Source organism: Gambusia affinis, linkage group LG20 (genome assembly GCF_019740435.1).
Source record: "Gambusia affinis linkage group LG20, SWU_Gaff_1.0, whole genome shotgun sequence".
In the NCBI taxonomy this organism is placed as follows: domain Eukaryota; kingdom Metazoa; phylum Chordata; class Actinopteri; order Cyprinodontiformes; family Poeciliidae; genus Gambusia; species Gambusia affinis.
In genome coordinates, this window is record NC_057887.1 from 22,987,874 (window position 1) to 23,011,180 (window position 23,307).

The 23,307-nt window shown below is 39.1% G+C and overlaps 2 protein-coding genes and 1 long non-coding RNA gene across 5 annotated transcripts; 1 reads left to right on the forward strand and 2 right to left on the reverse strand.

Moving 5' to 3' along the window:
* Positions 1 to 1,280: 1,280 nt before the first annotated feature.
* On the forward strand, positions 1,281 to 6,682 carry LOC122822777 (SUMO-conjugating enzyme UBC9-B). Of its 3 annotated transcripts, none has more exons than XM_044101684.1 (7): positions 1,281 to 1,441; positions 2,785 to 2,860; positions 2,943 to 3,026; positions 3,248 to 3,320; positions 3,815 to 3,924; positions 4,003 to 4,082; positions 5,932 to 6,682. In XM_044101684.1, exons 2-7 carry the CDS (start codon positions 2,795 to 2,797, stop codon positions 5,993 to 5,995), a joined length of 477 nt encoding a protein of 158 aa, XP_043957619.1. In that variant the 5' UTR covers positions 1,281 to 1,441; positions 2,785 to 2,794; the 3' UTR covers positions 5,996 to 6,682. The 3 variants fall into 3 exon arrangements, with proteins under 3 accessions (XP_043957619.1, XP_043957618.1, XP_043957620.1); XM_044101683.1 differs by lacking the exon at positions 1,281 to 1,441 and adding an exon at positions 1,458 to 1,548; XM_044101685.1 differs by lacking the exon at positions 1,281 to 1,441 and adding an exon at positions 1,771 to 1,909.
* A 10-nt stretch (positions 6,683 to 6,692) lies between these two features.
* LOC122823503 (interleukin-21 receptor-like) lies at positions 6,693 to 11,096 on the reverse strand. Its single transcript, XM_044103170.1, has 6 exons — positions 11,079 to 11,096; positions 10,010 to 10,162; positions 9,054 to 9,237; positions 8,872 to 8,971; positions 8,700 to 8,778; positions 6,693 to 7,956 (listed from the first exon to the last, which is right to left on the reverse strand). The coding sequence occupies exons 1-6, from the start codon at positions 11,094 to 11,096 to the stop codon at positions 7,501 to 7,503; spliced, it is 990 nt and encodes a 329-aa protein (XP_043959105.1). The 3' UTR covers positions 6,693 to 7,500.
* Positions 11,097 to 11,131: 35 nt separating this feature from the next.
* LOC122822778 lies at positions 11,132 to 11,597 on the reverse strand. The gene is made up of 2 exons (XR_006369224.1): positions 11,339 to 11,597; positions 11,132 to 11,260 (listed from the first exon to the last, which is right to left on the reverse strand). It is a non-coding gene; the product is annotated as an uncharacterized LOC122822778 (long non-coding RNA).
* Between the last annotated feature and the right edge of the window lie 11,710 nt (positions 11,598 to 23,307).

Sequence of the window (23,307 nt, forward strand, 5' to 3'; positions counted from 1 at the left end):
GCAAATTTGATCAAATACTAGTTTTTGTATCAATTTTATTTATTTTATCTTTACAGTTTTGCTTTAACAACTTGTTAAAAATGAAACTATTGCACTTTTAGTTTCAGTTGTATTGAGGTAACTTAGTTTCCATCTGCTAGATCAGGGATCTGGAACCATAAATGGATCTTTGGATCACTTACCGTAGTATATAAAATAACATTTTTAACTAGTTTCATTTTTGTTCTCTGGCCAAATGAAATAATAAAAAAACTAGTATATTTGGTCTGAAAGCGCCACTGTTGGATGAATTTGTTTACCATCGGGTTTACTCAATATTCCCATTTTATTTTTTGGGGGGATTTTTTGTATTGTTTTTGAAATAGTTGATTACTAAAATACACTATGGGAAACCATTAACGAGTCATGGCGAAGTTGATTTTTTTTTATCACACTTTGTACCATTTTCTTAATGTAATGTAAGACCAAATAATTTAGATTTTCACTCTTTAGTATTGTTTATGGTGTTACGAATTTAGATATTTCAAATTAAAACTGTTCGCCTCACTGGAAATGTGAATAATTTCGTGAAAAATGCATGCAATACTGTTTCAAGTTGTTGTTTTTTTTTATTTATTTGGATCATGATGAAAACATCTCGAGGGGAGTATTTCACGCATGAAGTGGTTAATCAGTGACTCATCACTAAAACTGTGGCGGTAAATGGGGACCTCTAGCGTCATATCGTTGAAATTCGTTTTAATGCCCGAGTAGCCTGAAATAAATGCCTGCTTAAATGTAAAATAAAATTTAAAACTCTATAATACGTGGGGTAGTTATGGTATTTTAAATTATCTGTCGTTCAGAAGTGAAAGGTGCTTTTTATAGTGAACGCATCACGACGTGTTTTGGTTTGTCTTTTAGAAGAGTTTAACGCTCTGCGGTCAAAGACGACACACGGGACAAGATAGAAACCTCCCAAGATCTATCAGAGACACTTCGGGCCTTTTTGTTGACTGAAGAGACTGAAACCCTTTACTCGACATAAAAGGTTGAACATTTTACAAAAGTATACGTCAACCATATAGGATACAAAATAAATATAATCCCTTATGCATTTTCTTACCTACAGAATTAAACTTGGTATGAATCTTTATGTATTGATGTATGTATTAAACTGTCGCAAAAAATATAAGCGAACAAGCAACAGCCGTATAGCCGTCCTCTGTTGTCTGGATAATTTATTAAAACAGAAACAAATAAGGGGGAAAGCGCTCCTGGAAGGAGTATTTAAACAAAACCGGAAGTGATGTGCGGATGACTGCGTGGTGTCGCTGTTTGAGGCTCGACTCGGAGCGGGTGGATTTTTTCGGGAGGGAAACTTTATCAGGTTTAACGGGATCCGAGCTCCATTAATTCATTTCGCTTAATTAGCAGAGCCAGTGCAGCCGTACTGATAGAGGTAGGAACCGACCCCGATGGCTTTTATCTCTGCTTCTTTGTCGTGTATCGTGATATTTTCGCCCCCTTCACTTTGCGCCATTTTCGCTAGTTTGGTAACGCATAAATGTGCGCCTTTCAGCTCTTTGTCTTTATTCTTTAACGCTCTGCGACATGTTTAAATCCTCGATGCTTTTCTTCCTATTTTTTTCTAGCTAAAACGGTGTTATAAACGGGTTTTTCCGCCGTGTGAATGGCAGTGATTACTTTCCGCTCGTCCTAAATGGTCTAAATCAAGTGCAGTTGCGCATTTTTTGTGCTGCATCAGGCCGTGGCAGACGCTAACTGCGCCAGCGCCTGTTGGGATGTAGCACAATTCTGGCGCACATGAGTTAGCCTAGCACGCTAACAGGGTAGCATGCTAATCAATTAGCTTTGGCGGTCAGTTTGTGAATGTTTTAGCGTGACTTTACCGGGACAGCACAAGTCAGTGAGTTAAAAACTCAGACTGTACATCAAAGTCAAAGTATTTTGTATATTTTTATGTTCCAAACTTAGCGGAAAACATTTCCGGTTCAGTTCTAACCACCGGCTAACTTGGCTAGCCTTCCAGACATGTCAGATAAAAACGATGCTTTCGGTCATTCTCAGCCTAAAAGCCAATAAAAAACCGCCAGTTTTTAACTTTAGCAACAGTGAAGCTTTGTATGAATCTAGTGGAGTAACTGTAAACATTTTGTTGCTACTTTATCTTATTTAACCGCCGTTGCTATAGAGATGGCGACATTCCATCAGAGCATCATAATTTAATGTTTTGAACGGACTTAAAGCAGAGTGGCAGGTTATCAATAAATTAAATCAAACTGTAAATGTATCTGGGTGTCATTAAAACATCTTAATGGAGAAGGATGGAAATATGCAGCAATTTTCAGCTTGTAATGTAGAATATGTTAATCTAAACATAGAAATCTTTAGACAGTTTATCTGATCTGTGATCAGAATTTAAGTGGTTTAATGTTTTTGTTATAAATTAAATGCATCAAAACTAAGACTCAACACATAAACCGGCAGTATTTACTGTAAGGAAGCACCAGTATTCATTTTGAGCCGGTTCCAGTGTAGATTCATTTCTATTTCTCAAAGGAGAATAAATTATAGTTTGTTTAAAGAAACCACATAAAATGTAGGAGCTCAATCTTTCCAGGTTTCTCAGACTCAAAAGGTTCACATACATGTTATTGTCCTGGAAAAGCCTCACTTAATGCTCTTTATCTGTTTATAAGTTTGAGATAATTTTACACCCTGCTCCTACTTTTTACTCTTGCAAAAGCTGCTGATAAATATTTCTTTGCATTTTCTCTCCAGGAGTCTAAAAATGTCAGGCATTGCATTGAGCCGGCTTGCCCAGGAGCGCAAGGCATGGCGGAAGGACCATCCGTTTGTAAGTCCCTCTCAGAAAACTCACCTGTTGCGTTCCATGTAATGATTTGTCTTAATTCTGGTTTTTATTTCTCTTTTTCCAGGGATTTGTAGCCGTTCCAACAAAAAATCCAGATGGAACCATGAATCTCATGAACTGGGAATGTGCTATTCCTGGGAAAAAAGGGGTAAACTGTCCTGTTACTCACTAGAGAATTCCCACAGGAAAAATGTTTGTTTTTCCCCCTGTATTGGTTGCATGAATTATTAAACCGTTCTTATATTTAAAACTTGAGGCTAACAATCATCAGACGCAGATCAATGAATGTTTCTGTTTCCAAATCGATGAAATGTGCTGTAAAAATGGCCGCCTGCGTCCTGCTGCGCTAACGGCTCCTTCTCTTCCCAGACTCCGTGGGAAGGAGGTTTGTTCAAACTGCGGATGTTGTTCAAGGATGATTACCCGTCATCGCCTCCAAAATGTGAGTCCTGCGACCCGCCGTGACCCTGCAGGATCAGGGCTCGGCTGTTTTCACTGAAATCCAGACAGAAATTTCACTTTTTGTTTGCAAATCATTAACATAATTTTTCAAATCCAACAATTGTTACATTTCAAGGTCTCTAGAAAGTCAGAAAGTTAATTTAAATAATTTCCATTCTGGGTATTTGAAATGAAAATCGCCATAGAAACTTATCAGATTTTTATTTATTTTTTTATTTATACTTTTCTAAACAGTAGAAAATAATCTGGAGGTTTGAGTCTAGAAAATGTAGATTTTCTTGTTTTACTTTCATGATCTCGGTTAGAGATGCAAATAATTTGTTTAGTAATCAAATATTTTTTCAAGTAATTTTCTACATTTTAATAGTTTGAGTTGTAATAATTTTAGATTATTAAAATGTTTTTAATAGTGTCACGAGTGAATCGGTGCTGAGTGTTTCCAGTTGGCAGTAAAGCGTTTGGTTTTCATTCCAGGTAAATTTGAGCCGCCGCTCTTCCATCCCAACGTTTACCCGTCGGGGACGGTATGCCTATCCATCCTAGAGGAGGACAAGGACTGGAGACCCGCCATCACAATAAAGCAGGTCAGGATTATTGGCGCAAACACAAGTATTAACATCCTGAATATTTAGAATCAATTAATGTTTATTTCTGCTGTTTAGATCTTATTAGGTATCCAGGAACTCCTAAACGAGCCAAATATCCAGGATCCAGCCCAAGCAGAGGCTTACACGATCTACTGGTGAGCAGCTGAACTGAACCGTTTATTGTTCTGGATCGTTTTAGCTCAACGTGCTTTAAATGATCAAAACATCGGATTACAGCAGCAAAGTGAATGAAAACGTTCTAATCCAGACTAAAATTAATCTGATCAGTTTATTATGAACCAAAAGCAGCTCTAACCAGCTGGGTTTAGTCTACAGTTAAAGGCACTCAGAGTTTCAGCTGTTTGTTTTCTGAAGGTTTGTTCCAGATAAAAGCTGATTGCTGCTTCTCCATGTTTGGTTCTGGATGCAGAACCAGAACCTTCGGACCTGAGAGGTCTGGATGGTTGATCCAGCAGCATCAGATCTTTAAACCGTTCAGAGATTCATAAACCACTAGATCTAGCCCTTCACAGTCTGATCTGGTTGGTGTAGATCTGGTTGGTGTAGATCTGGTGGTGTAGATCTGGTGGTGTGCTCTATCTTCCGGTTTTAGTCAGAACTCCAGCAGCAGCGTTCTGGTCCAGTCAGACCTGTACTGACGCTGTTGCAGTAATCAATGCGACGCCTGGATGAGTTTCTCTGGATGTTTGTGGAACATTAGTCCTTTAACCCTGAAATGTTCTCCATGTGTCAGAAGGCCGACTTTGTAATCGTCTTTATGTGGCTCTGAACGTTCAGGTTCTCTGGTTTCTAGTGTTTTGATCTTCACTAAATCTCCAAGGTTTAATTTAGTCTGTGTTCCCAGAGACTTCAAAATTCATTTAATTTGTTGTTTCTGTTATTTATTTTCCACTTCCAGTGTAAAATGTTCATTGATCTGTGATGATGTGTTCTTGCATTAATAATTATCAGTATGTTGCTGGAAAACGGTTTCAAAACAACAATATTATTGTTTATCAGAATAACTTGTGGGACATTTTGTTGTCCAGTAGAATTTATCATTACAGATCTTTTGATCATCCATTCTTTTCTATTTTGTTGGCCAAATTTTTACCACTCTTGACTTGTGGTCAAGGGCCAAACAAAATCATTTCAAGGGCCACAAATGGCCCCTGGACCACACTTTGGACACGCCTCACCTAGAGTCCAGATGACGTCTTTGGTTCTGGCTGGTAGGATTCTGGTTCTGTTCTGACGTACCGAATAAAATCTGGTTCAGTTTTTATTTTTTTTAAATTAAAATGTTTTGTTCTGCCTGCAGATTATTTCACTTTTAACTAGTTACCGTTTTCATCAATATTTTTGGCTCCTATCTGTTGCTGAAAAGTTACTTACAAGTTAGTTTTGTCTTAAATTAAGTGGAAAAGATGTTTGCAGTAGAAACTAAATTTAAAATACTTTAATGTTTAGTTAATTAATTTAAGTTACAAAACTTCACCTTGAAAATGCAGGAAAAGACTTTGAACTTAGAAACTTAATGTAATGTTTTGATCCAATCAGGAACGAGTAAAAGTGCCTGAACTGTGCAGGACAAACGTATCATATTAGCCTGTAATCAGTCTATCAATAATTATTGATTAGTTTTTGTTTTAAGTCTCTTAAATACTCCAAGTTGTTTTTATTTAAGTTTTGAGGCAAAGTGAAACTGATTCAGTCCCAGTTACTCGGCATGTCGTTGCTAGGTAACCGAGATTTGGGGGTATTTGAAATTGCTTCTTACCCAGCAGGTTGCTAGGCAACCAGAGAACGAGTGAGTCAGTAGATTCCACCGACCTGGAATATTCTACATGTAGAATCTGTGTCAGATGCTTTATCTACTGATATATAGATCTATATCTATAGATCTATAGATATATATATATATTTTTTATTGATTTATTGTCCAGAACTGATCAAATTACACATAATTTTAATTGATTTTCTCTGTAATTTTCTTCTTTTCAGCCAAAACAGAGTAGAATATGAGAAAAGAGTTCGAGCACAGGCCAAGAAGTACTCTCCGTCGTAAGAGGCGCCGGCCCGGCCCGGCGGCGCCGCGGCTGAAGGAAGGGGTTTAAGGAGAAGCGCCCCCCCGCCCGGCCTCCATGAATGTGCCCCTCTCACACCGGGACTCGCTTACAGACTCGTATTTAAACTCCACATTCGGTGCCATCCGTTCTCCCTTCGCCTGTCCGTTTGGTTCCGACCCGCCGGGCGGCGCGGCGCCGGGAGGGGACGCTCGTTTCTTTTTAAACGTTGTCTTATGTGGTGCAAGGGACGCAGCTTCGGTTTCTCCAACAACTCCACGCGAGCCGTCTGTTCATGGAAGTGAAAGTCTTTATTTTGTTTTGTTTTATTTTTTTGCTCCTTCACAGGGTCTCTTCCTTTTTTTGTTTTCCATAAATTTAATGTAAAAATCGGCTCATTTCATTGTCAGTATTTGATCTGCTGTATAATGAATGGCACTTTTATACTGTTGTATCCCACTAGTGTCTCTAGATGGTCCAGTCTAATTTTCTTTCCCAGGTTTTCTATTCAGCATGCTGTAATATACGATAGATCTGCTGCCTTGGCTCTTTGTTATTCAGAGTGTTGCTATGGGATACGTAAAATGGCCGCAGTAACTGAGGCAGGTAGGCTTACTTCTGTACTTTAAGGTTATATGGTGCTTTGTTCATGTATGTGTTTGCTTATTAAAACTTTCTATAAAACCTTCCAGATGTTTATTACTTTTTCAAGCAATTGAAATTTTATTGGTGCCATAAAATTATACAGTACAAAAGCTGTGAGGATACATGAAGTAAAACAAAACTTGTAGAGTAACCTTACAAATCCCTAAAGAAGCTTCAGTATTTTTATTTTACCTCATTAAAACCAGAAACTTTTTTATTTTGACCCTGAAAACACAAAACCAGCTGTGAAACACGGTGGTGGCAGCATCATGCTGAGTTGATGGGAAGATAGCTGGAGCTAATGGCTGTGTTCAAGTTCCCTTGTAACTGAGTTGGGTTTGACGTCACCATGGTAACCGCATTCTGGTTAACGAAGTCGGGATTCCAACATGGCGGCGCCCACGCAGACGGTGTACAAACATTTTCAGCTTTGCTTTCAACAAACGTAACTGAATTTGTTCAGGTTAGAGTTTCAGGTTCTACATGCGGCTTTAATTTGAAGCATTTTATATCTGAAAAATGTTTCTGCTGCTCAGCCAAGGAGCGGCCATGTTTCCTGACTTTCTTCTACTACTAAATATCGGTCCAGGGCTGGAAATGGCCCTCGCGCCCCACTTTGAAGATGTGTCAGAACAGCCTAGTCAAAGTCCATATGTAAATCTAATTGAGAATCTTTGAGAACTAAGAGTTGCTGTGCGTCATTTTGACCGGACTGAAGCGTTTTTACAGTGAATACCTGGAGGAGTCGCCCCCTGCAGGCGCTCAGCTGCAGCTGCAGGTCAGGTACTGAATGAATGCGCCATAAAGTTGCGGTGAGAATATTTTTCAGGGTTTTGCTCATGGAGCTCATAAACTGTTGGGTTTATGCCTCCATCCCAGCGTCGGAGAAGCGCGGGTGGATCGGGTCTCCATGGCAACCCGCCGCGGCGCAGCCGGCCTGCTGCAGGCCGCCCAGCGTGCAGTACTGGTTGCAGTACCAGGACGACTCCATCTCCAGGGAGGTGTCGCTGCAGAGCCAGCAGCCGGAGTCTTGCGCCGGGCTGCAGGACCGGCAGTAGCCGCTCAGGCTGCGCACCGACCGGCGCTGGTCCAGCAGCGGGGCCGCGCAGCCGCAGACCGACTCCCGCATGCTCAGGACGTCCACTGATGACGACATGTTGCTGTAGGCCCGGTTCTCCATGAAGTGCTGCTGGACCTGGGCCGGGTACTGGTGGAACTGGAAGTCCTGGACCGGCATGCACTCCACCAGGCTGTCGATCTGCAGCGCCTCCTCTGGTTTCAGCACCTCGGCCGCGTTTTCCTGCGTGACCACCCAGCTCTGCCGGACGGTAAGGAGCTCACTTCATTTTCATTCAGATTAATCGATTAATCGTCGGAATAACTGATTATTCTAAAGATTAATCTATATGTCTAAAAGTTGCTCACCAGAATAATAGCTCATTCTTTCAGTTATTCAGATTTATTGATTATTCTTTCAAATATTCTGATGATAGATTGATTAATGTCGAAACAATCGATTATTCTTTTAATTATTCTGATGACTAATCAAGTAGTCAGAACAATAGCTTATTTTTTCTATTATTCTGTTGATTAATTGGCACATCCTGCAAATTCTTTATTTTATAACTTAACCTTATTATAACTCTATAAACACATTAAAAAACCCAAATAAATAATTTATATTTCCCGTTTTAAATAAGAACATAAACATATTATCGGCTTTCCTCCAGCGAGTTTTTGCTCGTTTAAGGATGAAATGATTCTTCTGACATCAAGAGAAAATATTAGGACTGAACATTAATTCATGTTAAAGCCAAAATCTATATTTTTGTGCAGTTTTGGCGTAATTACTGCTCTGATCATGTTGTCCTTTATGTTTTCTTTAAATGGCAGTTATTTGAATAATTGATTAATCACGATTAATCAGATGAATTGTCCACAGAACAAAGGTATTTAAAAGACAATTTTACTTTTACAAAGAACTAAAACAAGCAGCAGAAACGGTTTAAGCGCCTCGGCGGTGGCTGCTGTCTGTTGGCTGCAGGTTCTGGGTTACGGTACCTTAAAGTCTCCCTGGCAGTCTTTGTACAGGCCGTGGAAATAAGGAGCAGGAGTTGGGATGAAGGTGCTGCTCTTCCACCTGGGTCAAAATGTTCCGTTTTCATAAAAAACGTCTTCAGAAACAATTTAAAAAATTACAATTTTTAATTGTTTAGAATGAGGAGAGCCTTACTTTCTGACTGACCCGTAGAAAACCAGCACCAGAACCACCAGAGCACACAACAGGCCGAACGTCACAGGCAGGTTAAAAATGAATCCGTTTTCCTTAAAAGCTGCAGAAACACAAGAAAACCCATAAAAACCAGCTGACAGGACGGTTTCTGCTCTACGGTCTGAATGTTTATGTGATCTGACCATCAGCGGCCGGCGCCGTCCTCCACTGGACCGCAGAGGACCAGTCGCTCCACTGGCCCTGGTAGTGACCCTGGTTTGGACTAGACCGCACTCGTGCAGCGTACTCGGCGCCGGGCTCAAAGTGCTGGTCTTCCACAGAGTGTGTTGTGCTGCTGATGCTGATGCTGATGTTACGAGCTTCTAGCTAAAAAACATACAGACCAGAAGAATCCGGTCATCCTGCGGATCCGAAACGTCAGATAGGACCGAAACGAGAGAATAAATAGAACCTGGAGGAAACGTTTGGACCCAACGGGGTTCCGTACATCAACACTGGTAACTGGACACAGATTATAGCTGTAAAACTTTATTGAGAATCAGATTATTATTAACTATCATTTAATTTGGTTCCAGAAAAGCTTCATTAAAATATGTTGAATTGTTAAAAATGTTTAAAGGAAATATGTTGTAAAGAATAATCTTCACTGTTTGATTCTTGTGTTGCCATAGTTACAATCTGAAGCTAAAAACGTATCGCGATATAAGCGTTTCATATCAGTCTGTCAATAATTATTGATTGATTTTTTGCTTTAATTATCAGAAATACTGACAAACTTTCCAGTTTTATCCACTTTTTCCTCCATTTTGTTTTTTATTTTTTAGCGGTTGTGAGGCGAAGAGGGGGAACTTGAAACTGCTTCAGTTACTCAGCAGGTCGTTGCTAGGTAACCAAAGTTTGGGGTGGGGAGTTCTTGAGACGGCCTCTTACCTAGCTAGTTGTTGCTAGGCAACCAAAGAGCGAGCAAGTCAGTTGATTCCACCAACCTGTTCTGTTTATTAAATATTCTATCAGACGTATTTTCTACTGATATTGATCATGAGTCTAATGCAATATATATTGTTTTTAATGTATTGTCTCAGTAATTAATAACTAATAATGGCTGATTGATTTTAGGCCCAGATGATGATGATCTCACCCGGCGTTTGTCGGCCATCTTGTGGAACTGCAGCTGATACTTCAGGTGTTCTCCCAGCGCCGTGTCGGAGAAACTCTCATAGGTGCTTTTCCAGGTGAAGTGGTGTTGGGTGGAGTTGTGGCTGACCTCCAGGCAGCAGGGCGCTGGGCTTGACTGTCGGAGGAAACAAAGCGGGGCTTTACCTGAGCTGCCACAGATTGTTAACCTTTGACTAGGACAGCAAATAATGATTATTCTATCAATTATTCTGGTGATTATTGGATTTTTATAATGAGCATAATAATAATTCATTTTTATGACAGTTAATTTCTATGAATTATTCTAATGATTAATTGATTAATCGAATAAAAATCAGAAGATTTTTCCTTTAATCACTCAAATCTTTTAATAAATGCATAAAAAGATGCAAATAAACAATTTAAGCAAGAAAATAAATAATATAAATGGTGTTTAATAGGAGATTTCTTTATACAGAGATTGAACCTGGTGAAACTAAAACATTTGTGAGAAAATTTTTGGATTAATCTCAGAAACTTTCTAGAAAAAAACTAGAGAATCAAAAACTTTTGAAACAGTGAAATGTAATGACAAAACCTACTGGTATTCTGAAAATTATCAACTTCTCAGACTTAAAGGTTTCAATGTTTTTTTCTTGAAAATTTCTGATTTTTTTCTCACAAATGTTCAACTTTTCAAACTCAAACATTGTAATTTTTTTCCTGAAGGTTTCTGAGATTAATTTTGCGTTTTCTTCTCATAAAATTCAGACTTTGACCTCAGAAATTTTGTAGAAAAAATGCTGAAATTTCCAGATTTTTTCTTTTCTTGCTAGTTTCGACTTTTGGAGCTCAGAAATTTTCACCTTTTTTTCAATAAATTTTCTGAGATTAATGTAAAATCTTCAGAGTTTTTTGGGGACAAATTGAGTCTTTTTCTGTCTTCAGTGTCCCTGATACGGTACATTTCATATATTTCTGTCCTGCTTTGTGTTGCTCTCTCATAAACAACCCCAGTAAAATCAAACAGGTTTGTTGTTGTGATGAAATTTGTTAAAATAATCCCGACTTACTGTGTAACTCCGGCTCATAATCTTCCTCCAGCAACTCACAGATTTTTTTGTGGTTTTCACACAAAAAAATTTCTAAATCTTCATCGTCTGAAAATGTTTCTGCGTCGTCGGCCGTCAGGGATCTGTCGAGGGAACAGAAGAGGCCGGCCGTCGTGTTTCCCAGCAGACATTTATACTCCGTCCTGTGGAGAAAGAAACCAAAATGTAATGGCCGCCGTTGCTACGGGCGACGGGCCGTTTGGCGCTTTAATCCGCCTTACTGCTCCAAATTGCTGGTGACTTTCAGCCAGTAGGTTTTGTTGCTGGCCGCTGGTGAGGCGTTCAGGGAACAGTTGAGAGTGAACAGATAATCGTTCACACAATCCAGATTATAATCTGCGTCTGGAAAAGATGGCAGAGATTAATTTTGATCAGTTTCAGTTAATCTCAGTGATCTTAATCCCATCCAAACATGTCAGGAACGTTCAGTTTTCAGCAGGTAAAAATGCTGGTTTATGATTTTTAATGTTTGGAAGTTAATCTGTTGCAGTAATCCCATAATCTGCTGTCATTTTATTTAATTTAATTTCATTTAAAATTGTATAATTTCTTTAGTCTTAAAATTGCATCAAAATTCTGCTACAATAGAAAAGAAGGAAAAAGTACATATTTTACTTAAAAAATAAGTAAATATCTTATTAAACAATTAATAAAAAGAGAAAAACAAAAAAAGTAAATATTGCCTGCAAATTATCTTTTTATTATTATTATATTTAGTAAACAAAACTCCCCTTTAATAAACTTCACAACTAAAATAAGGCAGGTTATAATTAGTTAATAGTTAATATATATTTACACACATTTATAACTAGTTAGCTTTTCATCAATACTAATTAATTATTGACTCAAGATGAAAAGTTACCTTTAATTTAATTTCATTTATTTGATTTGTACAAAGATATTTCCACTAGACTAAAATTTTGTGTTTTTACAGTGCAGAGAAAAGGAAGACAATAAATGTTAGCTTCAGCGCTAGCGCTAACACGACTTCTTCTGTGCGTATTGATGCGTATTCAGGCATATTCTGTGTTTAAAATATTAAATTTAGACGTTTTTTCAGAGTTTGAGGATTTTAGCTTTTATAACTCGGTTCAAAGTTGCTGAATCAGACGGACAGTAAGAAAAGTTTTGGCTCCATTTCTTTGTTTTCAGCTTTTTTTGTCTCATGTTTCAGATCTTAAAGCAACAAATCCTCACTGCCTCAGCATAGGTCAAAGGTCATGACTTAACAACACAGGGAGCTTCTGCTGTTTTTAGTCACTCAGGTTATTTTTTTTATATTAAAGTTTATTTTATGATCTGAAACTCATTAGAGTTGGATTTTTGCTTTAAAGTGACAAAATAAAAACAAGATAAATCCAGGAAATACTTTTTCAAATGGTGCTAAAACGTTAGTAAAATAACAGAAACGTGATTTTATCACCATTTTCTTCACAGCTTCTGTTTATTTCTGTTTCTGACGTTCGACGCAGAAACACTGAGAGGTTTTCAGAGCCGCTGTAACCGAGCGATTATTAATAATTTCTGGGTTGAGCTTGTTTTTGTTTCAGCTGCGTGTTGTTATCTTTGTCTGAAATAGACCAAAGTGTTTTATTCTGCCTGACGAGGCGTTTGACGTGTGAAAAGTCAGACGCTGAGATCTTCAAACAACACAAGAGAAACTAATTAAAGCCACCAGGAGCCACTACAGCCGCGTCTCGCAGTTTTACACACTTTTATTAAGATTCTCTTCATTTGAAGAATGAACAACTAAAATGCAAAAAAAATAAATCATTAACCCTCCCAGGAATATTTGGCCTAATTTCTGGTGCAAATATCTTGAAAAATAACTTAGAAAATGAAGTTTCACCAATTAAAGCAGCTTGTTTTATTTGACTGGAACAAACTTTACAGAAAGTTTTACAGTTCAGGGTTTGTGCTTTTTCCCCCACAGTAAAACACTGTAAAAACAAACTGTCACCACGTATTTCTGGTTTGGTTTAGTGGTGGAAATATCTCCGTACGCCTGAAATACCACAAAATTAAATTACCTTTTGAGCAAACAGAAGCTTGTTTTAAGTCAATAATTTGTTAATTTTGATGAAAACAATTAGTTTTGCTTGCAGATTATTTCGTTTATAATATGAAAAAAATATAATCTTAAAAGTTACATAATCTGCCAGTGGAACCAGAACTTTTTAAAATCCATATTAAATAATTATTCACTCTAAACAAGCTCCTGTATCTTACTGAAAAGTTACTTGTAAGTTTATTTTGTTTGTTTTTATTGTGCTGAGATATTTGCAGTCGATACCAGACTAACATTACTTGGTAAGACTTTGTGTTTTTGCAGTGTAAGAGCGTGAAAAGGAAGACTGTGAGTGTTAGTGTAACACTTACGATGTGTTAACAGTTAATAAAACAGACAATGGACCAATGCTAGGTTCGGCTACGGGAGTAAAGAAATGTGCAATGTATTAATGACCACAGACCAGGGAATGAGTTTAAACTGCCGGCTTATTATTTGTTGAAAAAAACAAAATAAACAACAATATTACAAACAGTTGACATACAATGACACAGAATCCAATCCAAAATAGTTTCCTTGTTTCTTTCAGAATATTGTATTTATTACTGATTTAACTTTAAACCTAATTTTAGGTATTAAAGGATACTATTTTATTTTAAAACCTAGGTTATAGTTCTATTTAAGTTCAAATTGATACTGTTAATCTGTTTATTTTACAGTTTGGTTGTCTAAATCTTTTGAATCTATTTTAATTATTTAGAATTCTTTTTAAGAAGTTAAGGTTTTAATTTCCTGTTTAACCATTTGTTTCTATTATAACCCCACAGATAATTTCACATTAACACACAACAATGAGTATTAAATGTGGTTCAAGAAAGAAAAACAATAAAACACACAAAACAATCCAGGGAAAGACTGAATAACTTGTGTTCAAATCAATGTCTTTTCTTCTGATGTCTTTCTTGAAGGGTTAATCCCGTTCTCTGAATCCAATGCTAGTTCAGCAGGAAAACATGGGCAGATCATACCAGTTTGGATGAATTTCAATGTCCAGCAGAGGGCGTAGCTCCTGCTAGACGATAGTTACAGGGCTCCTGGGTTACGGCTCGCCATCTTGTTTCTCGCTAGCGGAATCCAACTCATCAATCGACTCCGAATTTCCCGGTCCAATTTTCAGCAGAACCTTAAAAAGGCCTGGTTTAATAACCAACAAAGCATAACAAAAGTTCGTTTAACTTTGCTTCATACTGAATAAAATAGCATACTCGCCAATTTGGCGGCTGAACATCGTGTGTGTGGGGAACATGCTTCACCCACACCAGCTCATCCGTTACTTCCACGGTTTTTGAACATAAAACAACATAAATGCGCTACTTTAGCTTTCTGTTAGAATGAAATAAAATTATCTTACAAATAACATCCATTACAGAAAATAAAATACACTTTTTTTTAACTCACCAAGTCCAGTTCTGTACATATATTTCGAACGCAGTCGGTAAAAAAATGCGGAAAGCTCCTCTGACAAAATGGAAAAGGTTTCCAGTCAGCAGGTAGAGTTTTAATTGTCTATTTCCTCTTATTTCTCTCTCTTAGCTTCTTCTTCTTCTCTCTGCTTCTTCTTCTTCTCTCTGCTTCTTCTTCTTCTCTCTGCTTCTTCTTCGAGTTTTCTGCTTCTTCTTCAAGCGCCAGAGAACGTAGCAACCCGGTTGGCTGGAGCAAGTCACATGGGCTACACATCAATGTGACCCTTCAGAATAAGAGATTTTACTCCACATTGACCGTTTTAGCTGCTGACAAAATAAAACTCTACGGATTCTTAACCAAATAAAACATCATAACATGAAATAAAGCATTCTTAATGTTTTTAATTCTTACTTTTATATTAATTAATTAATTAATTAATTATCTTAACACCTATTTATTCTCTATTTATTTATTTATTTATTTCCTATTTATGCATTTTATAGCTATTTTTTATGAAAAGGCTTACATATAGTGAGGGTATTTTAACCTGGGTTACCCTCCCCACTAAAATCTATGCAAGTCCCTTTGCATAATACCCGAGTTAAACTAACGGATCTCAGGGATTTCGATAGAACCTGTGACAGCTTCACTCAGACTTTGGAACAGAGATTGAACTACACTGACAAGAGGGTTCCCTAATGTAGGATAAGTCAAAATCTTTGGCTTGGTTCTCTGTCGAGAAGGTCTTTTGTCAGCTTGTTCTGTCACAAGGTCACATCCTTGTCATCATCGATCAGAGGTTCGGTCTCATTCACTTCAGTCTGAGTCATTTCCACATCATTGGCTTGGCCAAGATCTGAGGCATTGTCCATCTCATCAAGGTGAGTTTCTGGTTCTCTGACTATTTTAGGTTCAGACACACTCTGTGTTTCCACTGAGTTGTCCTTTTCAGGTAAGTTGTCCATTTTCTTTATGTCGTTTTCTGCAGGAACATTATCAGGCACTGTGTTATGTTCTGTGACATCAGTATTGTTCAATTTAGGCTGTTCAACAACAGGCTTCTGAAACGTTTTGGAAGGAAAACTACATCATATTCCTCAACCACCCTAGAAATTTCTTGAAGAGGGCCTGGGGTGTTATATAAAGGATAGTTGTCTTCCTCCTCCGAGTTGTACTCAAGTTCAGGTTCGTCATTATCGGTAACATGGTGTTGGCGTGTGTTTGGCCGTCTGGGTTTGTCTTGGACTACAGCAGGATTTTCAGGAATAGCTGGCAAGAACCCACAAGGTAACAAAAGGTCTCTGTGGAGAGTTCTGGTGGGACCATCTTGGTTCTCAGGTTTAACTGTATACACTGGTAAGTTGTCTTTTTGACTTACAACCACATGGACAACAGATTCCCACCTGTCTGATAACTTGTGTTTACCCCTAATCCTAACATTCCTTACCAACACACGATCACCAACATCCAAGACAGATTCGGTTACATGTTGGTCATATCTGATTTTATTCCGTTCAGCCACTTTAGCAGCATTTTTACTAGCCAGTTGGTAACTCTCTCGAAGGTGAGATTTGAGGGCTTGGACATACTGCGAGTGGGACTGTTGCTGGCGATTGCTCAGAGTGACATTAAAAGCAAGGTCTATAGGTAGTCTAGGCTGCCTACCAAACATTAACTCATATGGTGTAAACCCAGTACTTTCATGTTTGGTACAGTTGTACGCGTGTACAAGGGGCTTCACAAAATCACGCCAATGTTTTTTGTTCTCGTCAGTGAGTGTACCCAGCATGTTTAATAGGGTTCTATTAAACCTCTCTACTGGGTTTCCCCTGGGGTGGTAGGGTGATGTTCTAACTTTCTGTATTCCAGCTAGGTTACACAGCTCTTTGATAGTTTTTGATTCAAAGTCTGCGCCTTGATCGCTGTGCAACTTTTCTGGGAAACCATAGTGGATGATAAAGTTTTCCCACAGGGCTTTGGCTACACTCTGAGCCTTTTGGTTCGTGTGGAATCGCTACAGCATACTTTGTAAAGAAATCAGTGATGACAAGGACATCTTTAGTATTACTGCAATCTGGTTCAATCGTCAAAAAGTCAATGCACAGTAACTCAAGAGGTCGAGTTACTTGAATGTTCACTAGAGGTGCTGCCTTCTCTGGCAGGGTCTTTCTGCAAAACACACCGACTACAGGTTTTGATTTTTTGTTCAATATCTAAAGCCATCTTTGGCCAGAAAAATCTGGTTCGGATCAAGTCAAGGGTTCTGTCAAAGCCAAGATGACCCATGTCATCATGGAGGCTTTTCAACACCATAGGTCTCAGGCTTTCAGGGAGAATAATTTGATACTGGAATTCTTCACCTACTTGCCTTTTTCTGTACAAAATCCCATTCTGCAGCTCAAGTTTGTTCAGCTCACGCAAAAGGATAGAAAGGTGTGGGATTTCTTTTCGCACCACAGGAGAAGGTGTTTCACCTGTTTCCAGCTGGTGTATAATTTCGTTGATAGCAGGATCGCTTCTTTGACTTTGACTCAATTCTTCTTCTGACATGCTTGGGATGACAGGAAAAGCGCTGCACTGATCAAAACTGTCAGGAACCGCATTGGCGGTCATAGACAGAGATGTTACAAGGGGGCAGGTAACATCATAATGATCTGCATTGAATGACTGAAACACTAGGTGTTTATCACAGATCGCATTTACAGCATGAGAAGGAACATGAATGAAAGGATCTGTGCCAGGTAAGTGATGTTGTACAAATTGGCGGATTCGCTCTTGTTCTTTCTGGGAGACGAGATCGTTTATTGGTTCAGGATGTGGACGGCGAGACAACCCGTCTGCATCCATATTCTGTTTTCCAGCTCTGTACCGAAGCTGGAACTCAAATGACGATAAAGCGGACAACCAGCGGTAACTTGTTGCATCTAACTTAGCAGTGGTCAAAATATAAGTTAGAGGATTACTGTCAGTTATCACTGTGAAAGGACTCCCATACAAGTAGTCACAAAACTTTTCCGTTACCGCCCACTTGAGGGCAAGAAACTCAAGTTTGTGAGCGGGGTACCGGCTTTCGCTTCTTGATAATCCTCTGCTCGCGTATGCGATAACGCGCATCTCTCCCTCTTGCTCCTGATACAGAGCTGCCCCTAGCCCGGTTGTACTAGCATCTGTATGTAATACATACGACAACTTGGGATCAGCAAAACCCAACACTGGGGCAGTAGTCAGTTTGTGTATTATTGCTTCAAATGCTCGTTGACATCTCTCTGTCCATCTCTCCCCAAAAGGAGCTTTTGGCTGAAAATACTGGTCACTGTTTAGCTTAAAGCTACTTTTCTTGCGCAGAGGGGGATATCCTGCAGTTAAGTTAGTAAGGGGTTTGGCGATTTTAGAAAAATCCTTAATAAACCGCCTATAATACCCCGCAAAACCCAAAAAGGAGCGGAGTTCTTTTAGGTTTGTAGGACTTGGCCAAGTTGTTAAGGCAGCAACTTTTTCGGGGTCTGTTTCAACGCTGAGAGACTATGTGCCCCAAATACCTTACGGATGTCTGAAAAAACTTACACTTCTCAAGTGATAGTTTTAGACCATATTCTTGGAGACGACTAAGCACATGGAGAAGTCGTGTTTCATGTTGTTCGAGGGTTTCAGAAAAAACTATAAGGTCGTCCAAAAAGACCAAGACTTCCTTAAGGTTTATGTCACCCATACATCTCTCCATCAGCCGTTGAAAGCGTGCTGGGAGCGTTAGTTACCCCCTGCGGCATACGGTTGAACTCGAAAAATCCCAATGGGCAAACAAAAGCCGTCTTGTGCTTATCTGCCTCCTCGACTTCAACCTGGTAGTAACCACTTTTGAGGTCAAGGACCGAAAACCATTTCGACCAGTAAGGGCTGAAAAGGTCTCTTCCAGATTAGGAAGTGCGTAAGCATCTTTGATCGTGTTCTGGTTTAACTTTCGATAATCGGACGCAAAGTCGTACATCTCCGTTTTCTTCCTCACTACCACGATAGGTGAGGAAAAGGCTGACTCAGATTCGCGGATTACCCCTGCCTCTAACAGTTCCTGCAAATGATGGCGCTTTGGCGTCAATGTCTTAATAGGCCTTCGTATTAGGCGAGGCCTGTGTTTAAAAGGGCTCTCATCGCTCAATTTAATCTGATGCTTTACTTTATTAGTACACCCAAAATCAGTATCATGCTGTGCAAAAACCTCTGGCATAGCATTCAACTTCTGCATAATTCGCTCTTTCCACTCAGGGGGAACTGGGGAATCTGCAAAGTTTAAATTAAGCTCAGCAGGCTGTGAAGAAGTTTGCTTTGACCCATCAGAGATATGGGGATGCGACAAAATCTCCTGCATGGCATGAATTTCAGCAATGACACTGTTTCCAGGAATAACTATGTCATGTTTACTTTTCGTTTAGGACGACTGGAAACTTTGTGATCGTTTCTCAGGAAGGGTGAGTAAACAGTTGGTGACCAAAACACCACCTGGTAAGGAGGATGTATTGGGGGTCTCAACTACAACCCACTTATCTGGAGTGTCAACGTTCACATAAACTGACCCTTCCAAGACTTTACTTTGGCCTGCAGGAATGATTTCAGGTGCATTTCCTGACAATCTGACAAGACCAAGATTGCTGGTCTCTTTCTGCTTGTGTCTCTTTTGTAACACACTCAGCACTACTCTGTAGCTATAAGGAAGGGTACTGGAATCTGTGTTAGTGAGAGAAAAGGTTTCAAAGAAAAGATCAAGAGTATTAGTACCAATCAAGAGAGAAGATTGGACACTGGAGCGTGTATTTGGAACAACCAACGCAAGAGAAGACACGGTAAGTTCATGTCCAAAACCGTTCTTTGGGAATGTGATATCAACGCATATATAGCCCGAATATGGAATATTCTGACCATTTGCGGCTTCGACTTCAAGAAGGTCATGTATGGAATGAATCTCCAAATGTGAGAGACAACTGTCATAAAACGACTGTGATACGGTTGTTACTTGTGAACCGGTATCGAGAAGGCAATTACAAGCATGTCCATTAATTAGTACTTCAGCAGTGTACTTGGCTCCAACTAGGCCTTTGGGTAACTTCACACTGGCTGATTTGTTGTGAAGGAACCGTTTCCTAGTTTTTCTTGAATGCTTGGTGGGACTTGTTTCATTAAAGGCACTCATTTGTCCCACAATGAGGGCTTCCTCTAGTTTAAAGACTGTGTTTGATTGTTCTGTTTGTCCCAAAGTAACTGTTTTGCTTTCAACTGTTTTCTCTTCTCAGCGACCAGGGATGGATTTGATTCACTGGAGCAAGCTGAAACTATATGGCCATCCTCGCCGCACCGAAAGCAATACCAAGGTTTCGCCTACTCTTTACAGTTTGACGGTCGCAGTTTGTTCAGGTGCCTTAGGCTTAATGTGTGTCCTAGCTTTAGGTGCACTAGCACTTTTCTTAGTGGAGTTTGGTGGTTTTAGCTTAGCCAAATGGCTCTGGAGCTCAGCAATTTGTGCTTTTAGTTCTGTGACCAGATCACTTTGAGGAACCACAGGTTGAACTACCTTTTGGGGTTTCAGTCTTGTCAGCTGACTCTGCATCTGAGTTATCTGGGTTCGCATCTCAGTAAGATTGTCTTGAACTGCGGGTTCAGAGAGGTCAGAGGTTGCAGCAATAGCGTGGGAGGCTACTTTTGGTCTTGCAGCAGCAAAGTGTTTTTTCATTCTGCTTTCCTTTGCAATATGCTTGTCTTCTTCAACTCTTAACTGCAATAGCAGCTCAGTGAATGAAGGTGGTTTATCTTTCTTTCTTTCAAGCTGGAGCTCTGCTAGTAAGGCATCGTCCCAACACCCACGGCAGAATTGGCGCAGAAGGTGTCGGTCTGCTTCAGTGGGGACTGCTCCGCCTCTGCTCAAAGCTTTAGAGAGGACTGTCTGCAAGCGATGAAGGTAATTTGATGGTTTTTCACCAGGGTCTTGGAGGGTGTTAAGAAATTTTGCAAACAGCTCATCGCCATCCTCCACTGTGCCAAAAGCTGAATTTAACAGTTCAAGATAAGCTAATGGCAACGCTGTAGGGCCCAAGGGTTTTACCACATTGGATGCAGGTGGCACAAGGCTGTCTAAAATCTTTAGCGAGCACTGTAAGACAGTCAAATCTGGTTCCTGAAGAATGAGCTCAACACTGTTGCGCCATGTGTCAAAATCGGCCTCGTGACTAGGACAAGGCAGTTTGCCTGAGAACTGCCTCAGACGAAAAGAGGCACTCACCTGTGAGACCGGAGTTTCGTTTCGTACTATATGCTCTACAATTACTTTTTGCACCTCAGGGTGAGTGACAAGGTTCTGTGATAGGTCGGAGGCTAGACTAGGTCGAGGTTGGTTAACTGAGTCAGAGTCAGAATTGCTTAGAGTAGTTTTAGACTGCTCTGCATTATCATTTTGAAAAAGTTGGTCATTTTCTTGGGTTGGTCTGGCAACTGGGTTCATTAGGTCATTTTGTGTCTCAAGAGTAAAACTCTCAGTTTCAGGAATCTCAGAGCCACCTGTGACTGACTGAGAGCATTTAGACAGGTGTTCATGCAGGACAGCTTCAAAGGATTTTCCACCTAATTTAGCAATTTCTTGCAGTTCACAGAAAAAACGGTGGGTGGCTCTGTCTGTGACGTCAGACACATACTCACTAGATAGGGCTCTGATTCGATAAGAGACTTTGTCTGAGCTCTCAAGTACGTAAGGGAGTAAGGGTTCAAGTGCTGTCAAAGAAGTACCACTCTCATACTCCACAATGGCATTTTGGTGGTAAGAAGACTGCGGGTTATCTATTTTGAAAGTTCTCATTATTTTCCCATACCTGTTCAGGAAGTCTGTTACGTTTTCATCAACCTCTGTGTCAGTGATACCACTAACAATGACTGAGTTTGGAACTTTAATGTTTTCTTTGTCAACTATGTCCATTTTTGCTGAACTTGGCCTTTTTTTTTTTTTTTTGATCTGGGTCAGAAATAAAGTTTTAAACTTCTATTTCTTACTCCTGGCTGGCTCGCCACTTTCTGTAACACTTACGATGTGTTAACAGTTAATAAAACAGACAATGGACCAATGCTAGGTTCGGCTACGGGAGTAAAGAAATGTGCAATGTATTAATGACCACAGACCAGGGAATGAGTTTAAACTGCCGGCTTATTATTTGTTGAAAAAAACAAAATAAACAACAATATTACAAACAGTTGACATACAATGACACAGAATCCAATCCAAAATAGTTTCCTTGTTTCTTTCAGAATATTGTATTTATTACTGATTTAACTTTAAACCTAATTTTAGGTATTAAAGGATACTATTTTATTTTAAAACCTAGGTTATAGTTCTATTTAAGTTCAAATTGATACTGTTAATCTGTTTAATTTACAGTTTGGTTGTCTAAATCTTTTGAATCTATTTTAATTATTTAGAATTCTTTTTAAGAAGTTAAGGTTTTAATTTCCTGTTTAACCATTTGTTTCTATTATAACCCCACAGATAATTTCACATTAACACACAACAATGAGTATTAAATGTGGTTCAAGAAAGAAAAACAATAAAACACACAAAACAATCCAGGGAAAGACTGAATAACCTGTGTTCAAATCAATGTCTTTTCTTCTGATGTCTTTCTTGAAGGGGTAATCCGTTCTCTGAATCCAATGCTAGTTCAGCAGGAAAACATGGGCAGATCATACCAGTTTGGATGAATTTCAATGTCCAGCAGAGGCGTAGCTCCTGCTAGACGATAGTTACAGGGCTCCTGGGTTACGGCTCGCCATCTTGTTTCTCGCTAGCGGAATCCAACTCATCAATCGACTCCGAATTTCCCGGTCCAATTTTCAGCAGAACCTTAAAAAGGCCTGGTTTAATAACCAACAAAGCATAACAAAAGTTTGTTTAACTTTGCTTCATACTGAATAAAATAGCATACTCGCCGATTTGGCGGCTGAACATCGTGTGTGTGTGGGGAACATGCTTCACCCACACCAGCTCATCCGTTACTTCCACGGTTTTTGAACATAAAACAACATAAATGCGCTACTTTAGCTTTCTGTTAGAATGAAATAAAATTATCTTACAAATAACATCCATTACAGAAAATAAAATACACTTTTTTTTAACTCACCAAGTCCAGTTCTGTACATATATTTGAGCATGATCGGTAAAAAATCTGGAAAGCTCCTCCGACGAAAATGGAAAAGGTTTCCAGTCAACAGGTAGAGTTTTTAATTGTCTATTTTCTCTTATTTCTCTCTCTTAGCTTCTTCTTCTCTCTGCTTCTTCTTCTCTCTCTCTCTGCTTCTTCTTCGCTCTTTCTGCTTCTTCTTCGAGCGCCAGAGAACGTAGCAACCCGGTTGGCTGGAGCAAGTCACATGGGCTACACATCAATGTGACCCTTCAGAATAAGAGATTTTACTCCACATTGACCGTTTTAGCTGCTGACAAAATAAAACTCTACGGATTCTTAACCAAATAAAACATCATAACATGAAATAAAGCATTCTTAATGTTTTTAATTCTTACTTTTTATATTAATTAGATAATTAATTAATTATCTTAACACCTATTTATTCTCTATTTATTTATTTATTTCCTATTTATGCATTTTATAGCTATTTTTTATGAAAAGGCTTACATATAGTGAGGGGTATTTTAACCTGGGTTACATTAGCTTCCGTGTATTAAGACTTTTTTAA

Bases quoted from the DNA above. Each gene is read 5' to 3' on its own strand.
- LOC122822777 (XM_044101683.1), top strand. The intron at 3,027-3,247 runs GTAAACTGTCCT...TTCTCTTCCCAG, and splicing joins CTATTCCTGGGAAAAAAGGG to ACTCCGTGGGAAGGAGGTTT. The intron at 3,321-3,814 runs GTGAGTCCTGCG...TTTTCATTCCAG, and splicing joins CCCGTCATCGCCTCCAAAAT to GTAAATTTGAGCCGCCGCTC.
- LOC122823503 (XM_044103170.1), bottom strand. The intron at 8,779-8,871 runs GTAAGGCTCTCC...ATTTTGACCCAG, and splicing joins TTCTACGGGTCAGTCAGAAA to GTGGAAGAGCAGCACCTTCA. The intron at 7,957-8,699 runs GTACCGTAACCC...ACCGTCCGGCAG, and splicing joins ACTGCCAGGGAGACTTTAAG to AGCTGGGTGGTCACGCAGGA.